Raw genomic sequence first — 25,810 nt, forward strand, 5'->3', positions numbered from 1 at the left:
ATCTAAGCCCCTACTAAATGATGAAATACATATATATACATACATACATATATATATAATATTTGATATGATATCTCTAAGAATATTTCATATGAGATCTCTTAGGAATTTACTAAAAAAGGCAAAAGCAAACCTAAATAACTAAATGGCAAAGTCAGAGAGGATGTAGTTCCACTGAAAGCAGGATTGTGACCTTTTGAATCTAAAACAATTGCTCCCTTGAGCAAATGGTGTTATTTATGAAGAAACTGCAGAAAATAGTAGCTCTGTTAATAAACAGAAAATCATAAAACTGGTCAAGCCTGTTGAAGACACGCTCAACAGAAAATCTCTCAACTATCTCTGCTAGAAGCTAAAATTTCAGTTGTTTTCAAGATCTTTATTAGATCAGAATCTCTGCATTCATGTTCTGTGTGATTTGATATGAAGTGCTATGGCAAACCTTTTCAAATACACTTTGTATTTGCTTTTCAAATACACTTTGCAGAGGTGGCCAAAAGTAGACAAACAGGTAACAACAGGACACCACTTGTGCCCAACTCATCTCCCATACAGTGGAGAGTGCAGCATAAAAATGCAATTGCCTGTCTGCATTTACTCTGCTTTGCTGCTCTGAGTTAACCAATTCAGTGAGAAGTGTTAGGATGAACACAGTTCTTACTCCTGCTTACACCTTGAGCAAGAATGAACATAACCATCACATGGTCTTGAGACAAGCAAGAGGGTGACAGAAGTGCACCTGGGGACAGCTGTGCCCCACAACATCAGCACTGACTGGGGACCACAGGACAAAATGTCTTGGCATGAAACATAATCAGCTGAATCTGCTTTCAGCCACAGAAGGTACCAAATGTTCTGTTTCTACATGTAAAAATTGAGATTGGTGGAGCAGCCTGCAGCTGTGTCACTCAAGGAAGTGATCTCATCACTACTCAACTAAACAAGACTGGGCAGGAGGATGACTTGGATAGGAAATCCCAAAGGTGAGCCAGGTGTTGGTTAAGCCCTGCAGATAATCTAGTGAATCAAAACCTGAGCCAGTGCTTTAAGCCAGTTAGAATACTCAACAGAAAGTGCATTGTGTCCTCTACAAATTTCATCAAGGACATTTACAGTTTATCTGTATATCTGAAATAATAATGGCTTTGGGAAAGTAATGTGTTGGGTAGGTGTAATTTCTAGCACTAATTCCTAAATGCATGTTTTCTGTGGGGCTTTGTGCTGAGCTTTATGTCAGTGAGATGTATTTCACAGAAGGTCAAGTGATCCTGAAATGGTACAGTATGACAGATTGTATATTTATAGCACCTTTTGTATGAGGTTTTCAAAACACTTCACTAGCATTAATTGTATTTAATGAGATTGCTTTTGGCTAATATAATTTTCAACATGCAGGAACTATGGCATGGAGCAGGTAAGAGATCTGCTCCAAGCAACACACTAAGTCATTGGTGCCAACAAGAATTAATAAACACTAATTTGTGTGCATTTATTCTGTCCATCAGAGCAACTTTTTACCTTTTTAAGTACACTTTAATCACATATTTTTCTGAAACAACCAGCAGTTAGCTAAATTTGCAAGTATGTCTGAGCCCTTCAACATAAGGAAGGCCAGATAATTTAAAAGTTTGAAAGTAACACATGCAGTGATCATTTTCTGTTCATTAAATATTAAAAATATCAGAAGACAAAACAGATTTTGAACAGATACAAATATCTGACAGTATTTTCTCTATGGCATTAAAATCCAGCTCTGTCAGATTACTAAGTGTTTAAGTTGTTAAAAACCCCCAATTCTGTCTGAATTTATCCTGAATGTTGCTGGGAAGAAAATGTGATTCTTGTCTAATTATGTGCTGATTGGTTTTACTTCCCCCTTTTGGGAAGGCCCTAATACCTTCCATAGATGTGTTTTTCCTGCTCTCTGGCACACAGCTGTAGCTGGGAATCAGTCAAGCTTCCTCAAGGAGAGAAGAGACTGGGCAAGAAGGGCTTTGAACATAAACAACTTCCAGCATGGGTTAGAACAAAAAATAGCATGAATTAAATGGAGAAATATCTGCAAAAGGGAAGCTTTTCCACCATGGGTGTATCATAATAAGGCTGGTTACAGTGGAACCTGTGTGAAGGGGCCAGAGAGATCAGAAAAGGAGAGAAAGAAAAGCTCTTCTCTCTGGAGGGAAAAAAAGGAAAAAAATATCAGCCATGCTCTGTTTGAGACTTCTCAGGCTAAGGACATAATTTAGGTGAAACAAATATTTTAGAAAGAAGATAATATTTGATGAAAAGATAAAATAGCTTTCACCTCCTGAGAGAACTGTGCAATAGTATGTAGTGAACTTGTCTTCTAGGAAGAACGTGCACATTTTGCAGATAGAGCCTGATTAGTTTAGAGTGCTTCAGTTATCAGTGCTAGTCCTCTCCAAGGGTCTAATCAAAAAGCTGTAAAAATGAAAGAAAATATTCCTACTGACGTCACCAGGGTCTGAATCAGTCACCAGAACCCAGTATTCTTTCTCTCTGAAGTCAGTGGGAAAAACTCCTGGGATCTTTGGATTTAAGTAGGAAAATATCCTGCTTCTACTATTCACCATCTGTGTTGCAGTCACAAGTTAGTATTTTTCATCTAGAGCAGACAATGCTGACCAATGCTGTATTAAGAGGTACAGGGAACCTTATTTTCCCTTGTGCTTAATATTAAATCCCAGAACACTGCAGAAAACTCAAATTCCATCATTTCCTTAGAAAGATCCTAATCTGCATTTATGTCAGTAACCAAAAATACAAATTAGACTTCTATAATTTAGAAGGATTTTTTATTGCACCATATCTATCATTCTTGCATTACATTATCTTCATATTAAAATCTATGACTTTTGACATTTGAGGATTTTACTCCCAATTGAGTAAAATCAGTTGAGTGGGCATGTGTGAGACACAGCTGAACCAGCACAAACGAGAACTGTGGAGAGTTGTGCCAAATCACACCATGTTCTTGTGAAATGGGAAGCACATAAACATATCTTGCTATCAGCATGAGGGATAAAGGAGCAGAACAGTGAATTAGGGGTGGCAGTTCTGGTTTTACAGAAATAAGCTCTTCTGTAGCTGGGATGTATGGAAAGTCAATGTGATGGGTCTGATCCTGCAGCTCTGATTGAAGCAGATAATCCCACTGAAAATGATGTGTATAGAGAAAGGCACATACACTGCCTGGTAACTCCTGTGTTAAAATCTGTCTCTTGTTATCATGGCCAAAGCTTGATTCTGACAGTCACAAGGAAGAACAATACCTGGCATGCTTCAGTTAGGTACAAAATTTAATCTTTTTTCAAAATGAACAGATGCAGTCCAGTCCTATAAAAGGTGTGATGGAATTATATGCTTGTGTACAACATGCACTGGATGAAAGATCACCTTTGGACATGGATCATTTTTGATAGATTTAAGTGAAGAATGCTTAATAAAAAGAAGGGGGTTTAGTACACAGGAATGAAAATATTATCTGGACAGCATCAATCTGATAAAAGGAACATTAAAAAGCATTTAGGAGGATAAACAAGGAGAAGTAATCTGGCCATTCAAATGAAGAACAACAGGAACAGATGTAAATTTGAATGTGAATATATAATAATTTAAAGATCTTAGACAGACTTAGGAATTTTTTTAAGTTAATGTGTTATTCAGGATAATTCAAATTGAATTCTTTTTTAATAGCAACAAGGTCACAATATTGAAGTAAAAGCATTTAACTGGTCTTATTTGTTTTTAGGAGGTTTGAGGGAATGATTCTTTGGGATTGAAGGCGAAGGTTTGTTTGCTGCAATTAGGAATCATCCATCACATTGCTAATGAATCTGTGGTTTTATTGAAAATATTTGCAATGAAAAACAAGTCCAATATTGTGTAATAAACATTGTAAATTACAGTATAATAAACATGAAGACTGTAAATAACTAAATTACAACTCAAAGTTCCTGGAAGAACATAAAGTCTGATCACTCACTGAGAACAATAAACAGAAAATCCTTTTATGGTGTAAAGTTTACATGTAGCAAAAATAAAATATATGTAGTTTAACACCTCTAGACTGATTTTGATCGTAACATTCTAATTAGAGGAATTAGGTATTAATCTCCCATTATTCAATAATTAAAAATCCTTCCATATTTTTTCTCTTTTTCTCTAAAACAAAAGGATGATAATCAGTGAGTTTTCCTAACTCCACTTTTATACAGAAGCCTGAAATGGGAGTTGGAAGATAGGAACTGAGATTTGGATGTGTCTTTCTTGCTTCCTGAGTGGCCTTGTGGAGATCATGTTCTCTCCTGACACCTTGGTTTTAAACACTGACAGCTCCCTGGCACTCAGCAATTTGTTATTGCATTTCCATCACACCCAAAGAACATTCTATCTTCATATATGCAGTGATTCAGACAGACCTGAACTATTGTCCCAGTAAGAGTTTACCTTTCTTTAATCTCACTTTCTTTTTTTTTAGCACTAATTTTCTGATTTCCTATTTGTATATTGAAACACTGAGTGGCTGCAAAGTGCAATGAGTGAAAAATGTATCACAGTGGTTATTTGATGTGGTATCTTCTTGATCTACCTCGATTACAAAAATGCAGGGCAAGATGGGTGCTTTTCTCAAGCAGCACACAGGGATTAGGTGTGCAGCCATGGCTGCTGTAAAAGGGCTGGGTAAAGCTAAATCCCACATACAGGTAGGAAAAAACCTCTGGGGAGCAGAATCTAATGATATCATTTCCTACAAATAAACTGCTTTTCTCATGTACACCAAGGTATGTAGAGGGTAATGTTACTAACTTTAGGATATACTCAGAAGCAGAGTGTACAGCCAAGTGTTTTCCAAAGGGATTTCTCTTTTCCTACACTGAGAGAATATGCTCAGATGGAACAGGCATTTGAATAAAATTATAAAGATGCATTAAGAAGTTAAAATAATAATAATAATCAAGAGGTTGATTCTGCTTCTGCTGAAGTTAATGGGTAACCTCTCATGTTATTTGAGAGGAACAAGTTGAGAGCAGCTTACATGGCCTCATACACATAGCTGATTTTGGACAGGAAGTTGTCATTTCTTAAAGTTTTTACCTAATTATTTGGAAATATTGAGTAGTTTCAAACCAAATGCAGGGAAGCAGCTGGGGATGTATTTTCAAAGTGGCACACAGGGGTCAGCAGTGCCTTACAAACTTTGGCCTTTTGGTTTTCTTTTGAAAATCCATGCACAAAATTTTGCCAAGTGAAAAACAGCCATTTGCATGTGTTTTGTGTGAATTCAAACTGTAGCAGTGAACTCCCCTGAAGATTCTGTGTGTCCTTACCATGGCCAGTCCAGGGCAAGCAGAGCTTTCACTACAATACAGGGTGAGCCTGGGACAAGCCATGCTGGGTCAGTGTGGGAGCCCAAACTGAGAGATGAGATCCTGTCTCACCTATCTTCTGTGGCATCTGCCTCTTGTGGGCTTCAGTTTGGAAAGAGAGAGGGAGAGATTTCTCACTTGATTGAGGTACAGTAGAGATTGGAACTGAATGGGAAAGAATTTGAGGTGAGCAGAACAATACCAAAGAGGTGAGCAGGACTTGCTGCACAGGGACAACAGCACTGGAACCAACCACTTGAAGAGAATGAACTGGGACAGGTTAAATAAAGACACCTGGGCAAGTAAACTTGAGGGCAAGAGAAAGGACAGGGATAGAAAAATGATGGATCATAGAACAGAACTCAGTTTATCCTTCTCTGCCATCCACTCACTATTTGGGTAGCAGAGTATTCCAAACCTCTACAGTAAAGTGCCATTGTGCACTGTCAAAATATAAACATTTCTACATAGTTTTTATGGAAGACCAAAATATACTATTTCACATAATCATGTATTTTGACTTTTGTTTTAATTATTTACATAACCTAAGGTGCATCTAGAAATTAAAAATAAAATCTTGCGTAGATTGACTGTGCTCTGAACTATTGTCACCTTTGGAGCAGCAGAGTGAAACTGAAAGAAACCCAATGGATTTTGATCAGAATATTCAACAATGACTGACTGTATGCTTAGTGAAAGATACAATATGGAAATCTATCAATTCCTTCTTACTATCATTTGCAAAGCAAGTGTATTTTCAACCTGATGGCTTCATCACAATTTATTTCTTGCCTCTTTCTTTTTTTATACATTCATATTGTAAAGTCCTTCACTTTAAAATATAATTGTTTGCCCACTTTCACTTGTTTTCCTGTGCCTCAGTTCACCAGCTATTTTTATGGCTTTAATTTGCACGGATTCCCACAAGAATGGTCTCATGCTGTTGGTAAATGGTTGACAGGGATATTTGGATCAAGACAGATTGTGCCCTCCAGACTCCCTCCTGTAGCACTGCATCCAACTTCCTTTCACAACATATTCCCATTTATCTTGTACACAAATAAGAACTCTAAACTTCAGCCTAGGATTCTACCTCTTCTCTGTGACATTTCCTTCTCATTGTTGTCAGTTTAATTTCAACAGTACAAAGCTTCAGCATTCTTATGCTACTTCTTTCCTCAGTTATTGGTGCTATTGCCACCCAGCCTGTCAGTCAAACCCATAACTCCAGAGGTCATTTTTCACGCAGATTACTCCCCAGGACATCATCACCAGTTCATGTGCACATCTTCTTCACTCTTTTTGAACAGTATATTTCAAATAGTATTTTCCTATCACTTCCTAGCTAAAAATCTAAGTTAGTGTCTCAGAATTTTCTATTTCATTGAAATAAGTGTCTCTGTTGTGGGTTTAACCAACCCCATCTCAGTAAACCAACCATCTGGAATGCTACTGTTAAGTTCATCCTGCCAGTCCATTGATTTGACCCACTTACTCCACCTACCATCTCACAGTTGATTCTAGCACATAAAACTAAAGCTGCCTGTCAAGATGCTTCACAACTCAGTTCCATTCTGCATTTCATTTCTTACTCTTTACTGCTGTCTTCCCCATTTCTGATCAGCCAAGGATGCCCATCTCTTCATTTCCTTTATTAGATTTCCAAAGGAATAATTTTGTTTCGTTTCAATCAGTTCCTACATATACTTATATTGCTCTTAAAATCTACTTTATTCTGACAGAGGTTTTGCTCTGCAAAGTGTCCTTGGCTCCTGGCAATTCAGGTGACAATGTGTGGCTGTCAGAGGTTCTTATTTTGAGCATCTGGCACTTGACAAGACTGGCATCACAGTGGCTCCTGCAGCCCCTGCCAGTGGGGTGCTGAACTCCTTGAATCTGTTCTGGAATGACTTGGGTGTACTGTGTTTTTATTTTGAGAGAAATAATCTAGCCCAAAATTCTTGGTTTCACCAGGAACATCCCCAGACAGGTGAACAATAGGCTAAGGAGGATATGTTATAGAGACCATCAACAAGTTATCAAAGAACTAAACAAGACACCTGAGATATCACATTAGAAGACATAAAGACTCTAAGCCATCCAAGTACAATAAAGATATACACCATGAATGAAACCTACAGTGTTAACATCTGAATGCACACTGAGGGCATGGAAAACTACTAAAAGTATTTAGAAGAACAGAAGACTTGTAGAGGAGTTGAGTGTGATATACTGCACATCTAGGTCAGCAAATAAATAAATTTGGAGCTGTGTCTTGTAATTACTTAGATTTGATCTCTTGGAATCTGACTGTCCTGATTTTTTTGGTCAGTAGACAACTTGAGCTTTGCTATTAGTTATGCTGCTGGCATGAAACAAACAGTTATGAATCTAGTTTGTGGTTTAGAGCCAGGCTGTAAATCAGGATACAAACTGAAGGAAGTTTCTGCATGGGTTAGTTAATATTGGCTAATTGGTAAGTTACCAAGCCTGGAAATCATGTGTACAAAAAATCCTACAATATTTTTAGGATCATATGCCTCTTATGAAACAGAAAAGAAAGAAGTAAGTTTTTAATAATGAATTTGAATCACCCATGCTACTGAAACAAAGCTGAATTTTATACAAACACAGGTCTTTTTACTTTCTTTGATAAATCCTGTGTAGTAGGTGACCAAAAACTAGCCCAGAGAAAGATTTTGGCCTTACCTCTGGCCTCAGCTATCCTCCTTGTCCTTCCCCTTCTGAAAGGGTTTATTATGAAACTTTAGATTCATATTTCTCTAATGGAGTTACTGGAGTTTTGTCTTTTTACTAGTTTTCGTGGGCTGAGAAGAACAATGATCTTAAGATTCATTTTTATAAGCATTTATTTTGGCAGCAGTGGTAACTGGATTTACTTGCTCTCTGCCCAGTGAAAAATGATTATTTTGAAACTGGATCAGTTCCCTGATGTAATTCAGAATATGAATCACAAAGAGTTATGCCAGGACTACAAGGCAGGAGGGCAGGAAAGAAGGGACCTGAGTGGCAACTCCTGGAGAAGGCAAGCACCCAAGGAATGAGTGTGAAGCCACTGCTCAGCCCCAGCTTTCTTATCACACCTCCACGGTTTTATATTCTTTTAGTCATTGTATTTATGCAAAATCAATGCAAAAGACTGTCAGACTGGAACAGCAGTGGTTTATCCCTTATTGTCAGAAGGGGAAATGAGCACTGGAGCCACATGGCAGTGTGGAATCAGGGCTCCAACAATGCCACTTGATAACAATGGCACACACACACAATAGCAGTCTAAACAACATTACTGGCTTCCCTTGGTGGTTTGCTAAAGCTGATTGACTCCACCAGCTGCCTCAGCACAAGTCAGGGTGACACTGAGGACAGAGAGGTGACACACTGTGGTCAGGAAGGGATGGAAACTGCTTCAGCCAGAACAGACACAAATGGGAAAATCATGCTCTGGTTACTTGCAGTATTAAATTAGAATCTGCTGGCTGATTTATTGTCACTGTCCTTCTATCACACTGTTCTGGTGGGCACTTATGTCCTCAAAGCAAGAATACCTGATCCTGTGACTCAGCTTCTGAACTGCATTTGTACATACAAATGGGTGGTGCTGTCAGAAACTTCTGCTTTGAAGGAAGAAAAGAACAAGAATCCTCAAAACAGCTTTGTCAGAAGTGGAACAGAAGTCTTCCCTATGACTATCTCATCAATTTTAGAAGGTGGTTGTTTTTTTTTTTCCTTCCTCTTGTTGCTATCCAAGCAGTTTTTCAATCCCTCTGATCTTTACTGCCTTGTTTTCTGGTGATAACCATAAGAAATCTGGACTTTACTCATGAACAAAAAATGTCACTGTAGGGGAATCAATAAAAGTTACAACAACATGTTAGAAAACAGATACCTTTGCATTTAAAATCACACAGTAACAAAGTAAACTGTATAAGATCAACCAAAACTTAATATACCTGAATCACAGCTGATTCATTCAGGAAATCCTCCAAGCTCTGATTTTCAGGGTTAAACTTGTTAAGGTGTTGCACTATGAGTGCAATAAGTTCTCTATGGCTGACCATCTTCACCATGGAGAATCCTATAAATACAGAAAATCATTATTTTTTTGTGCCTCCATCAGTTGTGGCATAATGCATGGTGATAGGCTCATACAGAAGTTACACTGCAGTAATGTAGAAGAAAACATTTAGGTCAAGCTTTCAAAACCACAGTTACTCAGAACAGCTGACAGGAGAAATGAAAATACAGTACAAACAGTGAGAAAATAGAAGACAAAATTACATATTGTAAGTATCTCAAAATATCTTAAGGATACATGTTACTGCACCAGGTTATTTGACAAAATAGAATTAAAGATAATATAGAAAAAAAGTATGGATTTTGCCTGTGTGCATACAGGTCCTCCTTAACACACTGCTCTTCCCACTGAGATGTATCAGAAAGCAAAATTTTAGTCTTAAATTTCATCACATGTTGCTGTAAACAGCCTGTTTTTCAAAAGAAACAAAAGAACAGGAACAGAGAGGAATTCTAAGGAAGCAATGACTGTTGGTCAGCAGGCTGGGCCATGATCACAGCATTTCAGTGGTCTGGGCCACTGCCAAGCATTCTGAAGGCACAGCAGTTCAGTATTTATGCTTGATGCTTTCCTTGTGAATTAACTGGATTTTGTCTAACTCAAATGAAGCCTTACCCATATGTCTGAGAATGTGTAGGACTTGTTACCTCGATTTTAATGTTCAGATGACAAGAGCTATAATGCATTTGTTCCTACACACACATGTTGTTGTGTATGAAGGAACAATGACAGCAATTATCAGGCCTGAAAGTCATTAATCTGGTTTAGCAATGGGAAAAAATGAGCACAAAAGTAACTTTCCACAGTGAAAATAAAAATGTAATTTTGAAAACAATTCTTGTATTCTATATATATTGTCGTATTTTGATGTCAGAAAAGAATGCCTGATCCAGATGATTCATTCCCACTGTGGTAAACAGAATTAATTTATTGCTTTTAAATATTAGGATAATATTTCCAGACACAGTGGTATTGTACTCTGCCTTTCAGCACCATCTTACTCAATAACTGCCTAAATAGCACTTTTCATTACTAATCTCAAATAACTGAAAAAAAGAGTTTGTCTGTGATTATGTTCAATATAGCCATTTAGGTGTCTATTATGATCCAGACAAAATATCCAAATAAAAAAAAAGTCCAGCAAAACAGGGTTGGATCATGACCAGGGATGGCAAATACAGAAAGAGGCACCACTGTGCAAAGGAATCACTTACTCCACTCCTCTGAGAATCATTTGTTTCTCAGGTAAGAACCTGCCAAGGCTCTTATACTCACAAGGGATTTTGGTTAAGCGAGGGAGAAATATCTCTGTACTTCAGACTGAATCATAATTCAGGCTCCAACAGCTCTGCCAGTAACAAATGCTTTTTCTTCTGGCATACCAGTAATAAATCTGAGTTCTCATGCTCTGATATCCACGCCTCCCCCCAAATAACAATCATTAAACCCCCAAACTGGAATGTGAAAACTAAGATCTGTAGTAGAGCCTTCAGATCTCTGAACATACAGGGGTTCTTAATAGAAAGGACCCCACTTCTAATTAAAGAACCTGCTATTATTATTGTCAATGTTTTAAAATATACACATCAGGAATAAAATGCTTTTGGTATGATATACACCCTTATTTTCACACAATCATTTAGAAAACTACTCCAATTCTTATGTATAAAAATGACATAAATTTATACTGCATATAAAATGGCAGCATTTTTCTTCCATTATCAGGTGTAGATTTCAATTATAGGAGGTGAGAACCTGATTTAACCTTATTTTACAGTGGAGATTGGAGATATTTTGAAAGCAATTACACAGGATAAGAGTGGCCACAATTGTAGGAATTGGTTTCAGTGACCTGAAAGGTTCTTTCAGGTTTTACATCTGCTCCCACATTCCCAGCCTAGAAAGACTGAGATTGCATTTCCTCTAATGGAAGCTGTCCTTCTTAAAAAGAGCTGAACTAAGCCTCCCTGCAAAATTCAGACAGATCAGATGGAAAATGTTCACCTTGAGGATTTTAATTTTCATGTATTTCAATGTTTTGCATACCTACTGCAAGTGTTTTCCTTAACATGACATGGTGTTTTTTATCTCTTATCTTGTAGAACTCTACAATTAAATACTTATTGTATAAAACCTTCTGCAAATAAATTGTGTTATGTTTATGAGGTGGGTTAGCAAATGGACACCAAGGCTGTCAAAATTTCAGGGAGCAAAGCCCAGCAACCCTGTCCACAGTGTAACACAGCCCCCTTGATATTTTCTGTTGTACTTATGAACCCCTAATGAATATGAACACTAAAAGAGAGCAGGTTTAGATTAGATATTGAGGAGGAATTCTTCCCTTGAGGGTGGTGAGGCCCTGGCACAGGCTGCCCAGAGAAGCTGTGGCTGCCGCATCCCTGGCAGCGCTCAAGGCCAGGCTGGACGGGGCTTGGAGCGATCTGGGACGGTGGAAGTGTCCCTGCCCATGGCCGGGGCGTTGGGGACGGGTGAACTTCAGGGTTCCTTCCTACCCAAACCCTTCTGTGATTCCATGATTGTGTGAAAATAAAGGGACGAAGGAGCCACGAGCCTGCCCGTGGCACCCGCCACTTGAACACAACGGGGATTGCACCCGGCTCCTTCCGGAGGTGTCACGTACGGCCACATCTGCCTTGCACCGCCGCTGCCGCTGCCGCTCCCGGCTGTCCCCGCCGCTGCCGCTGCCGCTCCCGGCTGTTCCCGGCGCTCCCCATCCCGCTCCCAGCGCTCCCACCGGGCCCGTGCCGTCCGTGTCCCTCCAGGCGCAGGAACCCCGCGCGCCCCGTTGCCAAGGAGCGCGAGGGCTGCTGGGAGCTGTAGTCCTGCTGCGAGCCCGCCTCAGTGTTGCCAAACGGCGCGATCTGGGACCCGGAACTTCAGGAGCGGAGAAACAAGATGGCGGCGGTTGTTTGCTGCCGTTGCCAAGGAGCTAGTGCCTCTCCCCCCGCGGTGTTTCGGCTCACGGGCAGCCAGCGGTCGGTGACGCGCCGGTTTCCGGGGCACGGACAGCGCTGGCGGCAGCAGGTAGAGCCTGCGATTCCCGAGCGGACGCGCTCAGCTCGGCCCGCAGAAAACTACAACTCCCGGCAGCCACTGCAACAAGGCGTTCGCCGGGGCGTGGCCTACGCGGCACGCAGTCTCCCCTCCCCCTTCGCGTGTTACGCAAATGAGGAGCCGGGTGGGCGGGGCGACTGCTCTGGCCCGTCCCGGTCCTCCCCCCGATTGGGTGGGGAAGGGAGGGCGCGGGGGCGGTGTCGCGCATGCGCGGTGGGGCGGCGCTGCCGCCGGCCGCGCAATGTTTTGGGGGCGGTCGGGGCGGCGCGGAGCGCGCGGAGCTGCCGGACGGTCCCTGCGCTGACGGGAGCGCCCGGCGGCCGCTCCGCGGGACCAGGCGGCGGCGCAGGAGGAGAACGCGACCCGGCGGAGGCTCCCAGCGAGGGGCACGGCTCGCCTCACTCCTGTGAGCGGCGCGGCTGCGGAGCCGGCAGCTCCCGTGGCGGCGGCGGCAGTGGGGTGTCAGCGGCCGCGGTGATGATGAACAGGTTCCGAAAGTGGCTGTACAAACCCAAGGCAAGTTGCGAGGAGCCGCCGCTGCCCGGGGGCACCGTCACCCCGCGGCTGAAGTCGGGACGCGGTTGGCGGCGGAGCCGGGCGTGCAGCCGCGGGGCGCTCCGCGGCGGGAGGCGCCGTGAGGGGCGAGCGGAGCCCGCGGGCGCTCGGCGGGTCCCGGCGGCCGCGGCCGGAGCGCGGCGCCCGCTGCGGCGGGGATGACAAAGCAGAGCGGCGGCCGCGGGGCTGCTCCCGCCCGGGGCGGGCTCGGGGCTCTGCCCGGCACCGCCGAGGGGCTGCGGGGCTGGCGGCCGTGCCCGGGCAGCGCTCCCGGCTGCGCTGCGGGCTGCGCCCAGCCCCGAGCCCGGAGATGGTCGGGCGCTCCTGTTGTGCCATTAGCGCTGTGTGTGCGCACCTGGAAACTTGGCAAGTTAGGAGGTTTATTGGAAGGTGCTCTGTAGGTGAGCGTTTTGTGCCCTTCTCGCTTTGAAATTCTTGGAAGGAATCCAAGAATCGCAGTTTGCTTTGCGATGAAATTATCATCTTCTGGCTCGAGTTAAGTAACAACTGTCTGGAGGGTGATCTTGTTTGGCATGTGATGTTCGGCTCGTAAATCAAGGGCATTACTGGTTTCGAACATCTATAACATCTTTTTCTTGTCCAGGTATTATAGCAGTCAGTATCGTTATGCACTTTCTGAAGTGTTTGATTTAATTTTGGCTCCTGTTGGTCACTATCTGTCGTTTTTTTCTGTGCTTTATTATCAATGTTGGGTCTCAGTTTGTAAACCTTCCATGTACTCGGTTCTTTTGGCTGAATTATAGCTGGTGTGTTGCAGTGGGAAAAAAAAAAAAAAAAAAAGCAGAGGTGATACTGCAAAATAAAAGTTCATATTATGCTGGCATTATGGATATTACATGTAGTCCTAACTCTTGAGTACCACTGAAGAGCACATAATTGTCAGATATTACTGCTAATAACTGCAAGGGAAATAATATAGAAATTAGGTAACCAAAAATACAGTAATAAGTTATAGATAACTTTCGTTGGATTTTCTTATTTTTATATCTTTTATACGGGGGAAAAACTAAGGGAAGAATAGTTAATGAATAAAAAGAAATACTGTTCATCTTAAATGCAGAGGAAATCTTTGTGAATATGGCCTTTTCACTTTTTTTTAAACAAAAGTCATTCAACTTCACATTGTTTTTCTTTCTAATAGAGATTTTATATTTTTGTGATAAAACTTGTTTTTTAATATACTATCCCTTTGTTGTAAGGTATGTGTTTGGCATTTAGGGTCTGTATCAAACAATGTACACTTAAAGTTCTGTGGGACTTCTCTGGGTTGAAGGAACTTTTCAAGCCTGTTGTGTGACACTGGGCCTCAAACCAGGAGCACCTATTGCTGTTGGTTTGGAACCAGCACCACTGCTTTTTGTTGTGTATTTGTACCTTTGCCAACAGTTTTTCTTAGTTTCAGTAGCTTGCAACATCATTTTTGTTCTGGCATTCAGAATGGGATGCTGGCGAATTGTAAGAGCTTTAGAAAAAGTCATTTTTCCTGGTGTGCTGTTGAGTGGGTGTGGATCATGTCATTAAATACACAGAGGTTTGAATAGCACTTCTTTTATAGAGGGTGAGACAGAGGATTTCACATGTAGAGACTGTACCTTTCCTAGTTTATTGCTTGCTTTTCTACTTAAAGGAATTTGCAAGGATTCCTACCCAAAAGATCAGTGGGTTCCAGGGTCTGTTTTGAATGTAATGCATTTTGAAGAGGACTTTGCTGAATATTTATTCTGGTTGAGGCTCTCAGGTCTCAGGATTTTTGTTGCTTGTAACCCTCTGTTAGGCACTGTGGGCTCCAGGTGCATTTTATCAGGTAGATTTTGCTACTCCCAGTAATCGGGAATACTTCTAAAGTATTCCAGATCCTAGAGCCATATAATAGGACTTCTCCATGGCAGCAGATTTTGGCACCACTGGATGTTTGGCCCAGAGCTTTGCTGGCTTTTCAGAGGGATTTCTGAAGGTGAGGGGTGGGATGGCATCAGAGTGCAGCAAATTCTTAGTACAGCCTGCTCAGAAACCTGAATATATGGTTTAGCTTAATCCTAGGGGAACTATTTCATAATTCATCCCTGAAAAAGCACAGCCCCAAAATATGTAAATTAATTCAGCTTAATCCTTTTAAATGGTGAAGACAAGGAAATGGAATAGAGCAGAGTGCATAACAAGGTGGATTCACAGAAGTCTTGGGGTAATCATTACTGCAAGATGCAGGACCTGCATCCAGGCAAGGATATTTACTTGGTAACTGCTGCCTCTGTTTGAACACACCAAGAATGGCAGAGAAAATGTGGGTGTAGGAAGTGGAAAGTCTTGACTAATGTTGGGAGCATGTCACGAGAGCAGCACGACTTCCCTGGACCCGTGTTCAGTCAGTGCTTTTCCTGCCCAGCTCTGTTCCTCAGCTATGCTGATCTGCCACATTCTAACAGAGCAGATCCAGTGCCCGTGGTGGAGGTGAGCAGAGAATGGAATAAATAGCAGTGACGTGATCTGTGGAGCTGCTGGGAGGCAGACTTTTTACTGATGTGTTGGAGACAGAGCAGAGACAAGATTTTGTTTCCAGCCTCCTGTGCCACATTGATTGTTGTTTAATTTTTAAAGTGTTGTCTGTAATATGTGTTTTGCTTTTGGGGACTGTGGATTCAATGCCTTTTTAAGTGTTTGGAGGGAGGATGGTGTTTGCCTCTGAAGCTTTTGCTGAGGGGTGATTTGAAGCAGTAGTGTTCTTGAATTGCAGCACATCGGTGGAACAATTGTTACTCGATGTTTGACCTCCTCAGGACACTGCAGGCTTCCCAGGCACCACCACCTTCTGAGACAAAAGAATGATCCTGTCTAAATCAAGATATTTGTCTGTGTGCACAGATACATTAGAAGTGTTCCCTGCCACTTCAGGGAATTTCTTATCTTGTACCTGCTGGAGCATTCCACAGGTGTCTGGCCAGAACCTGCTCCCAGCAGATCTGAGCCTCCAGCCAAAATACAGAACTGGGCTGGCTTTGCAGAGCTTTGAAATGCATTTGATGTCCAAAGAATTCAGAACAATTTCTGTGAATGCTGCTGCTTAAATCTGGAGACTAGCTTGAAAAATGCATGGATAACTAGCTCACAGGGCTACCTGCTTTGAATTGAGCTCATGTTTATTGATATTTTGAAAGAGCTGTTTTGTGTATGATGGGGAGAAAAAAAGTCTGTGTCTAACCACAACTTGAATATGTTTTAACATAACAGACCGAAGCATCTTCAGTGTCTGTTTATTTTTCATATTTTTATTTTAAAAATATTGCTTATTTGGTGTTTATATGTCTGAGGTTTTTTTTGCTCCTAGTTTCTTTCACATAGTAAATGTGAACTTCAAGCAGTTAAGTAAAGAATTTCTTATGTTCCTGTAAGCGAGTCCAAATCTGTAGTTGCTGCTAGTAAAGCTACTGCTTTGAGAATGCCTGGCTCCAGTTAAAGGATGCTCACAAAATACGCACCAAGTCTGGAGGTTTTGTAGGTGTGGTTTTTAACACCCCTCCTCTGAGGCTGACCGAAGTGCAGCTGTGCCCTCAGTCCTGCTGTAAGTCAGAGGCTCTAACTCCCATGGGCATGTGAGGGTGGGTTCAGGAAATGGCCCCAACTTGGAGCTGGGAGTGAGCACTTGCTGACAAGTGGGTACTCAGCACAGCTCTTCCACACCCTTCAGAGGCTGAGCATCTTCTCCCCCTGGAGTGCTTGAGATGCTGAGAACTGGAGTTGCTTTCTTCCCATGTGTTTGTTCTGAAATACTGTTCGTGGGTTTCTTAAATCTGATAATTGCTTTCTGCAGCTGGATTAGCAGCTACATCTTCAAGAGGTTCTTGCTGCCTATTAATGTGTGTCTGCAGTGGTGCTCTGTGAGCAGAAATAGCATTTAGGGGTAAGTGGAATGGCAGGTACTTGGAGGAGGCTTGTTTTTATGCCTGTATGGAGTGCCTTTTTCGTACTGTTTTTAAGCTTTTTCTTAGCTATATTTCTATGAAAATGAGCCATAGCTAGTAATAATTGTTGCTACTAATAGTTGTTAAAGGACTTGAAACAGCAGAAAGGTATGCTAATTAAAAAAAGGCTTAATAGATAGTAAAAGGGTATCTTGGAATAAGCAAGCAAGATGAAGAGAGTATGCGTAGTGAATCTAGAGCAATCACTTTAAGTAGAGAAGTGAGAGCCAGTGGCAAAACTCAAAAATAGCCAAATAACCTCTAGGAGATTCTGTATTACTTTGCACGAGGAGAAGTGCTCAAAAAAAAAAAAAAAAAAAAAAAAAAGAAAGAAAAGAAGTCCTAGAAATCCTAGGTGAATGTTGAACATCAAAAACTTCACAAGGAATAATCTTCCTCAGCAACCTTGTGAGGGTTACTTAGTGGCAGAGCTGACTCCAAAAAGTAAAAGATGGTAAGTACGATAGGAAATAGCTGATTTGTTTTCTTTAATGGTATGAAAAGAAACATGTTTGCAGGATTTTTTGTAGGAAAAGATTGTAAGTAGAAAAAGGGATTTTAAATATGAATCAAAGTTCATTAGAAGAATGGAAGGTAGTAAAAAAGTACACAGTTAACTGTGCTTAACAAAATGCAAAAAGCATTTTTAAAATTGGGTCAGTAGAATGAGATGCAGTAGGAGAGAGAATTATTTTGAGCAGCATTTAAATGGATGGAAATGGTCAGAAATGAAAAAGGACAAAGCTGCTTTAATTGCCAAGCAACTATTGATACTAGTTTGGGGGAGTGAATAAAAAAGGAAGGATGATTTCCCAGTGATAGATGGAAAGCAGCTAGCATCTTATTTTAGCTATGATTTCCAAATCTTGAAAGTGACAGGTTTGCTGTTCACAGAAGAGAATTAGAGCAAGTTTATTCTTGGGAAAAATGTCTTTAAATGAGCAGTGAAAGAACAGGTAAAAGCTATTTATAACTTACTTTCATTTGACTGGTGCCATACAGTATTCAAAACCTTTGGGCACAGCAGTCTGTGAACAAAATTTTTTATTTAGTGTAATATATATATTAGCAACTAATGACTTTCAAGACAGAAGATTGAGGAGTTTTTCTTACTTGAGAAAACAGCTGTTACTGGGTTTTTGAAAAGTCACTGTTTTAATGATCAGCTCTTTGATCTCACTTATCTGTGTAATTATTCTTGTTGCCCCTCTCTGATCAGAGTCTGCAGCTATTTAACTACATTAATCAGTGTTATTGATAACAATCCTGAGGAAGGCAACTTATAAATCATCATGCATTATTCAGAGTTTTGCATATTGAATTGCTTCATTTTAGAAGCACCATCTAGTGGTTTGAACACAAGTGTGGGAGCTTATAATTCTTTGCTGATGTACTGTAGCACTGCAGCTCAATCAAGACAATTACCTGCAGTGATATTGTTCCTTAGCCTTGGTTTACCTGTAGCTGAAAAAGGGAAGGAGGCCACTATTGCAATTGACTAAGAGAATTGCTTGTTTGTTTTTAATTACTCTGGTGTGAAATGTATTTGTACCTTGTGAAATGATTTTTTTGATGTGGATTGCTGTGAGCAGAATCAAAATGTATCAGATCCAGGGCCCATCTAGCCTGGTGTAATGTCTGGTGGTTATCTCTTTATCTGTCCTGCAGCAGATGCCCGGGGACAAAGAAGAGACAAATGGAAACTGCTGTTTCTTCTGGACTCTTTAAAAAAGTTTGGTAGTCTGCAGCACAGGAGTTTGTTGAGCTACAGATTGTGCTCTTATAATTCAACAGCTCATTAAGTTGTTTCTTTTAAATGACTAACAATTTTTCAATTAATTCATACTTCTGGTTTCCATGACTGCTGTCTTCTCAGTGCTTAAAGCTGAGTTTGATTCCAATGGAGAACGTTTTCTAAATGTTCTGAAGAAAGGAATAGTGGTGTTACCTAATGTGTCCCTTGTCCTGCAGACTCGTCCTCTGGTGTTTCTCCAGGAAACCTGATTTGGATGTTTAGATTCTGTTGTTCTCCTCCCACAATGTGATGGTACTTAACAGAATTTACAAAAAAATTACTTCTTAGAAATCACAATGCATTTGTCCTAGGTTATTTTAGAGAAATGACAAAAAAACTCCCACTAAGAATATCTCAGCCCTGGACCCCAGTAGAACATTTTGTTACTGAACTAACTGAAAAATAAACAGTGCAAATGCTGTTAATGTGCTGCATTTAACTGCTTTAATAGTTATGATGATCTACTTTCCTGGCAGTTGTGCTGGCAACATTGACTTAAATTAATTCAGTAGAACTATTTTTAAATAATAGTGTTAAAAATAAATTAATTGAAGGCTGTGTATGTTTATTTGGCTCCCATTTGAAGGCTGACCCACCTTCACGGTGCAATGTAAAAGAGCAAGTTTCTCCAGCTTGATTGTTATACTGGAGAATGATGCTAAATTTGAGTCTGTCTTACCTGTTCTCAGCTGAGTCTTTGTTTTCCTCTTGAACTTACTCAATATTCCAACCATTCATTGTATCTCAGATGACAAGCTGGGGTCACTGGTGTGATGGCCATGTGGCCCTGCTTGCATTCAGCCTAAGCTGCTGCATTCCCTGCTAGCTGAGGCCCTTGAGTCCTGCAGACTCGGGCTGCCCCCAAGTCAGCTCAAGCACACCCTGAGCCTGGCTCTGGTGGACAGCTCAGGGTCACAGGATATGGGTTTCCTTTGAGGCAGTGTCAGCTGCCTGCCTCTTGAGAACAGGTGAGTGACAGAAGTTGTGATGCATTTTCTAGAAGTCTAAATTTAGGGTGGAGCAAAGAATGAGGGTTTTTTTGGGAGATAGAATGTTTGGACAACTTAACTACAATGTATTCCTGGCTCAGTATGCCTTGCTGGAGTGACTGTAAGGCCTTGCTCTTATTTATTTGTTTTGATGACGAGGGTCAGACTTACAACATCCTGTTTGTCTGTCCTGCCCTGCAGCCTGTAAGGCTTTCCTGCTGTCACTCCAGTAGTTAGTGGCTTTTTTGCATTACTGTTTAGGCCTCTAGCCTGACAATTCCTCTTCACCTTCCTCATCCCATAGATGGTGGTTCTTCCTCTGGTCCCTCTACACATTCACCACCCTCTCCTGCATTGCTGTTGCTGCTTTTGATACTGTTTAGGAATAAGATACCCTGAAAAGCTGATAAACAGGAGCTGAGTTGTGCCTGCACTTTGCTTAGTCTTGGTAGGCCACAAGCTTGTTTTTCTTCTCTTGTAGGGTCTTTATTCATACTTGATGACCATTCGGAATGAATAATGTAAGAGTGGGCATCACATCAGTACTGGGTGCACCGTTCTGGGTGAATGAATGAAAGGGAAGCAACTGGGGGAAAAGAAACTGGAGGAGACAGGTGAAGAAGATGGGGTTAAAAAAAGACTTGGCATAGAAATGGAAGAAGAATAGTTTGAAATAGGAAAAAGGGGGGATGACTCTCCTGCTCTTTCAAAATGCCTGCTCTTTATTTTGAAATAGAACACAGGTTAATTTAAATCAGGGTGATGTTTATGCTGGAATGTGTTAATTCCTGTCATCAAGGGGCACTTTGATCTCTGAGAATCATAGGTGGCTGAACTAACTGGATGCTCAGGGTGTTCTGCATTTTTGCTTTGCATTCTTCCAATTCTCACCTTCGTTTGTAGCCTTTTAATGTAGGAAACATTTCCTGGCATTTTGAAGTTCATCAGATGTTCAAAACCACAGTTTTCTCAGGTTATTGTTTCCTGCCAAGAAATGACCTGAGCTTGAAAGGAGTCTTGAATGTTTGTCTAGAATTGGCTTTTGGATCTTTGTCATCTAATAAAGTTTTTTATGAATGGTGAGGGCTGTCATAGTAATATCTTTGTCTAATTCTCCTTCTATAAGCACCAATCTGCAGGCAGAAATTTTACCTTTCTGTGTTGGTCCAGTTGTTGAAGCCTGTGTGCTCTTAGCATACCAATGAGAACATACCAGCATTCTTCCTGTAAACCTTCCAAATCCTCTCAAAGCACTGTCTGCTTTTTACTTTATTTTCAAGATGCCTGTATAGAGAGTGGATGTCTGCATTGCTAGGTATTTAATGTTTATTTTCTAAGTATTTTTTGTAAAGCTGGACCAGGACATCTGGTCTAGTCAACTACATTACAAAAATGTCTTGATGGAGTTGATATAATTTTATGGTACAGGATGGATGGAAGCCCTTACAGAATAAGGAAGAGTTAGAATGATGTAAGGAACAGGCAAAAATGCACAGGGCCTTCAAATCTCATCTGGAACCTGTGATTTATTTTGCTGTGTATTTTAAGGAATCTTGCAGGTCCTCACCAAGGTGGAAGAGATGAAGTGGGAATGGCAGCTGGCTTTTTCTGTGTCCTTTGGTGATGAGTGGTGGTTACATGAGGTCCTGTAAAGACGTTGTGGTGCCATGGGTGCTGATTGCAAGTGTACACACAGGTCTTGTTTTTGTGGCTGTAATTTTGATTGCAGTGATTTTTCTTTAAGTCTGTTTCTCTTTGATATGAATGTTCATGCTGGAGAGTTTGGCTGGATCTAAAGGTTTGTTCTCAAGACCATAGGTAGCACTGTTCTTTTGAGGAACCTATGATCTTCTCTGCACTGCACAGCTATCTTACTTTTTTTGTAGAAAGTTGAGCATAAGGAAGTTATGTCATGATCAGCACGAAATAATTGGAAGAGGCCTTATGTTAAATAGTGCTTATTGTGCACTGACAGGTGCTCATGGGTGTTAATTGTTAATTTGGCTAGTGTTTTCTTTGTATTGAAGTGGCTGAGAACTGATGTGTTCCTGTTGGAGAGTCTGCTTTCAGCTATTCTGGTGGTCTTCTGGAGTTATTTTATGGAAGGGTATCTTTGGTATTTTTATTGTATTTTAGTAATTGCTTTGTTATGGTTTTGTTGAAGCAACTGACTAAGTGTATTTGAAGAGAATATTATATCTACAGAAAATATTCCATTTTCAGTAAGACTGTTTTTTATGGCTGGTTTTTGTTTTGCTTTGCTGTTATTTGGTTTTTAAATTTTTGCTGGTTTCTTTTTCATTTTTCCCCCTAGGCTATATCATACCCTTGTGTGCAAAAGTTTTGTTTACTGCTTGCAATGTTTCCTGTTTCCTTGACATTACTTCCACTTAGATTTTTTGGTGGGGTTTTGTGCATAATTGCAAACCTGCTGTAAGTTTCTTTCCTCCTTGATTTCAGTCAGGATACTTGACAAATACTAGACCTGATAGTAGTGGTGGCAGTAGGAAGACAGAGACTGAAGTAGAAAGGCAGTAGGCTTTTTTCCCTTCACTTCTCTCACTAGAAGAGACAAGGAAGCAAGGCTTCTTATTGGGCATTTAGGCATTTATCTTTATTTTAGAGTCTGGATTCTGTTGACAATTTTTTTTTGTCCAGTGATTTTTAAAGTTGTATTTTCTCAATTAATTTGCCACACTACTTCCTTTGACAATTAGTTTATTTCAGGAAGCTTTAGTCTTAGGTTGTAATTGTTTTTCAGTTTATTTCTTTTCCTATTGAAATTTGAGAGCTACTGTTTGGCAGTTTCATAGTAGACAGTCCTGTGTATAATTGATGCAATAGACCAGTAAGTTAATGTTAAAATAACTCTTACTTCTGAATTTTGAAGTATTTTTGGAAATGAAACTGGGATGCATTTTTTTTCCGAAAATGAATGAATCTTTATAAAGACTACATCCTTTCCTGTGTGAAAACATTAAACCCATGTTTTGCTCTGCAATAGAAATGTGTTAATTTCTCAGTGTAGTATATGTATATCTGTCTTCATGGATATATAATCTACTGTTCTGATGTTAACAAAGTAGTGTTAGTGAATTGTAGGTGCCTCATTGTGTTTATTTCTGTGTGAAACAAAGAGGTTGTCTATTATATAATATCTGACTTGTTCAGTGCATTTGATCAGCTTGATTTGCTTTTTGATTAATTTAGGAAAGCAATGTGTCTGGTAGAAATGCGTACTTTGTGAGAAATCATATGCTATGTAAGACAATAATTCACGAGTAATCCTGAAGAGTTAAGAGGTGACAACCTTTCTCCTGGGAACATTAGCTTTACTGTAGGAAAGATATGCACAATTTTTGCTTAAGCCCAGAGTCATTTGTTATCAGTCAGGTCAAGCAGTGAAATGTTGTGAGGTTGGTTCCAGCTCTTTTTACAGTCAATTCTCAGTCTGTATGTATCCACATGTGCCTGCATGTTGTGTGTGATCCAAAACTTGGGTATCATCTGTGCATCTTTCAAATACAAATAGTCATGCTTCCTGTCTCTGAAATGGGGACTGAGGCGTGAAGGTGAGCAGGGGTTATTTGGTGCCCTAAATGTAGGTCAATAGCCAAACTAGCCAGAAAAGCTTAATTTGGGGGTTTCTCAGCCATTTTATTCCTTATTTGCCACTTCTTTCTCTCCAGTGCTTTTTATGAGATGATTTTTCCTTTTAGGTTACCCTGCAATATCATTTTACAGCTGAAGCAATAGAGCAGATTGTCTGTACTTTGCTATTCAAAGATTGGAGTGCAACTTACTGTTGCCATATGTTTAGATTCAGTGTCCAGCTCCTCCTTACAAATGAGAACATATGGGAGATAGGTAATGGTGATTTTCAACTGTTAATTAGTCATGGTTAAAGTGATGCCTCACTAGCCATCCCTCCAGTTAGTTCTGTCTTTCTCATCTCCCCCTCGTGGTAGCATCTCTGGTGTATATGGAATTGCAAAACTTCCGAGGGGGAAAAAAAAGGGTTTCCTTCCACTAAAATGCTTCTGTAATTTGGAGGGTGTGGGTCCTCAAATGAGGTGGGGCCTTTTACTTCCAGATTTTATTTTTTGTTTGCTCTTTGTGAAATCAAGTTACTGATGCAATGCTGCATAGTAAAACAGGAATTAGATGCTAAGTGCTGGTACCTGTACTGTAAACAGGCTTTACAGTGTTGGATAAAAGTTTTATAAGTAATGACTAATCTTAACCTTTGAACCTGTTCTTGCAAACTCATGATAGGATGTGGATTTTAGTTACTCAGTCTGGTTACTTGAACCCTGTTATTACACACTGTTTATTACTCCCTCCTTTTACTGCCTATTAGGTAACTTTTCTATTGTGTGACTGAAATCTTCTGTAAATAAGATATGATCAAATGTATTGGTGCAAAGAGAGACATATTTGCCTGTCTCAAGTGTCCAGGATACCTGACACTCATCAAGAAGTTTTGTGCACTCCCCTTGTGAATTTTAAGTCAACCAGGACAGTAATGAAAGTGCAGAAATGCTGCTGGTGCTCAGCTGGTTTTTCAGCTTGCAGCCATGTGCTCCTGTCTTACTTCCCTGATGTTGGTGTTGGAAGTTGTGTAGCTGTGTCTTGCATTGGATCATCTTTCTAGCACAGGAAACTTCCTTTTATAATATATAGTTTTACAGGCTCAGTTATCAGCTTAACTGGGGAGAGGGGGCAGCACGAACTCCTCCTTTGGGGGCAGGGTGGTCTTTATATTCCCTTGTACCAGCTGTGGAGTTGGGCTTCTGTTTTATGTTCTACTCATAGTATAAATACTGGTAAAATGAAATCCCAACCCAAATTGTGCCAATTGTATTGTTCTGTGTTTTGTGTGGATGGTGTTCATTTCTGTTACACAGGGGCCACTCTGAAACCCAGGTGAAGTCATGTGGGACTGAGAGTTGGGCTTCTGATTCAATTCCTTAGCATAAAGTAGGCTCACCCAAAGTTATTTTTAGGTGACATTAAGGTGCAGACCTTGTATAAAATGTTAGTGCAAGTAATCTTGTTGCAAGATGTTAGAGGCACAGGTAGCACGTGTTGGAAGCAAACCTCTGCAGGAGTAGCAGGGCAAGGCTGTGATATTTATGCAAAGGACAAGGTTTCCATTATTGAACTGCATGGTGCTTTGAGCTAGTTGTTTTTACCAAAAGGAGCTGTGAAGGTGTGTGGTGCATGCTTTACTGTGAGTTTGGCATATCTGTTCTCTGTTTCGAATTCCATATGTGAATTATCAAACCTAAAACTTGTTAATTTTGGGCTTGGAACTAGTAGAGTAAAAGATTGGCTAATTACACTATTTAAACATTAAAAAAAGTTAAATACTTTAAAAGCATTTCCTCTATTTAATTTTCATCAGCTGGCTCAGAATTAATATATTGAAATGACAGTATTGTCAGATACTGTAATATTTTTCACTGTGTGCTTACTGTAATGAGATTTAGAAAACTGTAAGAAAGAGGAGAATACAAATCCTTGTTAATTTTAACCAAAAGTAGTTTTTTTCCTCTTTTGCCTTGTACTTTGTATTTTGCAAGCTACCAAATAAAACTTCTGCACAGCTAAATAAAAAAGTAACATCTGGGATACACAAGTAGAGGTACTCTTACTTTGTAGATTCCTGCTCCCATCTCTCCAGTAAAGCAAGGAGTACCTGCACAAGTCACTGCATTCTGCACTGAGTGGCACTGCACTGCTTTATAGTGGCACTCAGTGGTCACAAAAAGAGCTGAAAGTTTTGCTCTTCTGGAGGAGCAACTCTTAAAGCAGCAGCTGCTGCTTCTGGGGACGTTATTTGCTCGAGCAACTTAAAAGCAATATGGAGAATGATATTCCATAAAGTGTTTCCATATCTGTGTGCCTGCTTTCCCTGCTCCCCAGTCCAT

The 25,810-nt window shown here is 40.5% G+C and overlaps 2 protein-coding genes across 6 annotated transcripts in view; one reads left to right on the plus strand and one right to left on the minus strand.

The window, feature by feature from the left end:
• CFAP99 (cilia and flagella associated protein 99) overlaps positions 1–12,221 on the minus strand; it is a 52,910-nt gene extending 40,689 nt beyond the window's left edge. Inside the window, exons 1-2 of the mRNA XM_063157505.1 lie at positions 12,128–12,221; positions 9,362–9,486 (exon numbers count right to left, since the gene is read on the minus strand). Coding sequence (XP_063013575.1) covers positions 9,362–9,486; positions 12,128–12,221 — 219 coding nt within the window. The remainder of the gene's footprint in view (positions 1–9,361; positions 9,487–12,127) is intronic.
• A 692-nt stretch (positions 12,222–12,913) lies between these two features.
• Positions 12,914–25,810, plus strand: part of ZFYVE28 (zinc finger FYVE-type containing 28) — a 146,397-nt gene continuing 133,500 nt past the window's right edge. For 4 of the 5 annotated variants that reach the window (XM_063157506.1, XM_063157507.1, XM_063157508.1 and 1 more), the window contains exon 1: positions 12,959–13,077. In XM_063157506.1, coding sequence (XP_063013576.1) covers positions 13,039–13,077 — 39 coding nt within the window. In that variant the 5' untranslated portion in view covers positions 12,959–13,038. Of the gene's footprint in view, positions 13,078–25,810 lie in introns of all 5 variants that reach the window. The other variant, XM_063157510.1, reaches the window with a different exon arrangement.

Source organism: Melospiza melodia, chromosome 5 (assembly GCF_035770615.1).
Source record: "Melospiza melodia melodia isolate bMelMel2 chromosome 5, bMelMel2.pri, whole genome shotgun sequence".
In the NCBI taxonomy this organism is placed as follows: domain Eukaryota; kingdom Metazoa; phylum Chordata; class Aves; order Passeriformes; family Passerellidae; genus Melospiza; species Melospiza melodia.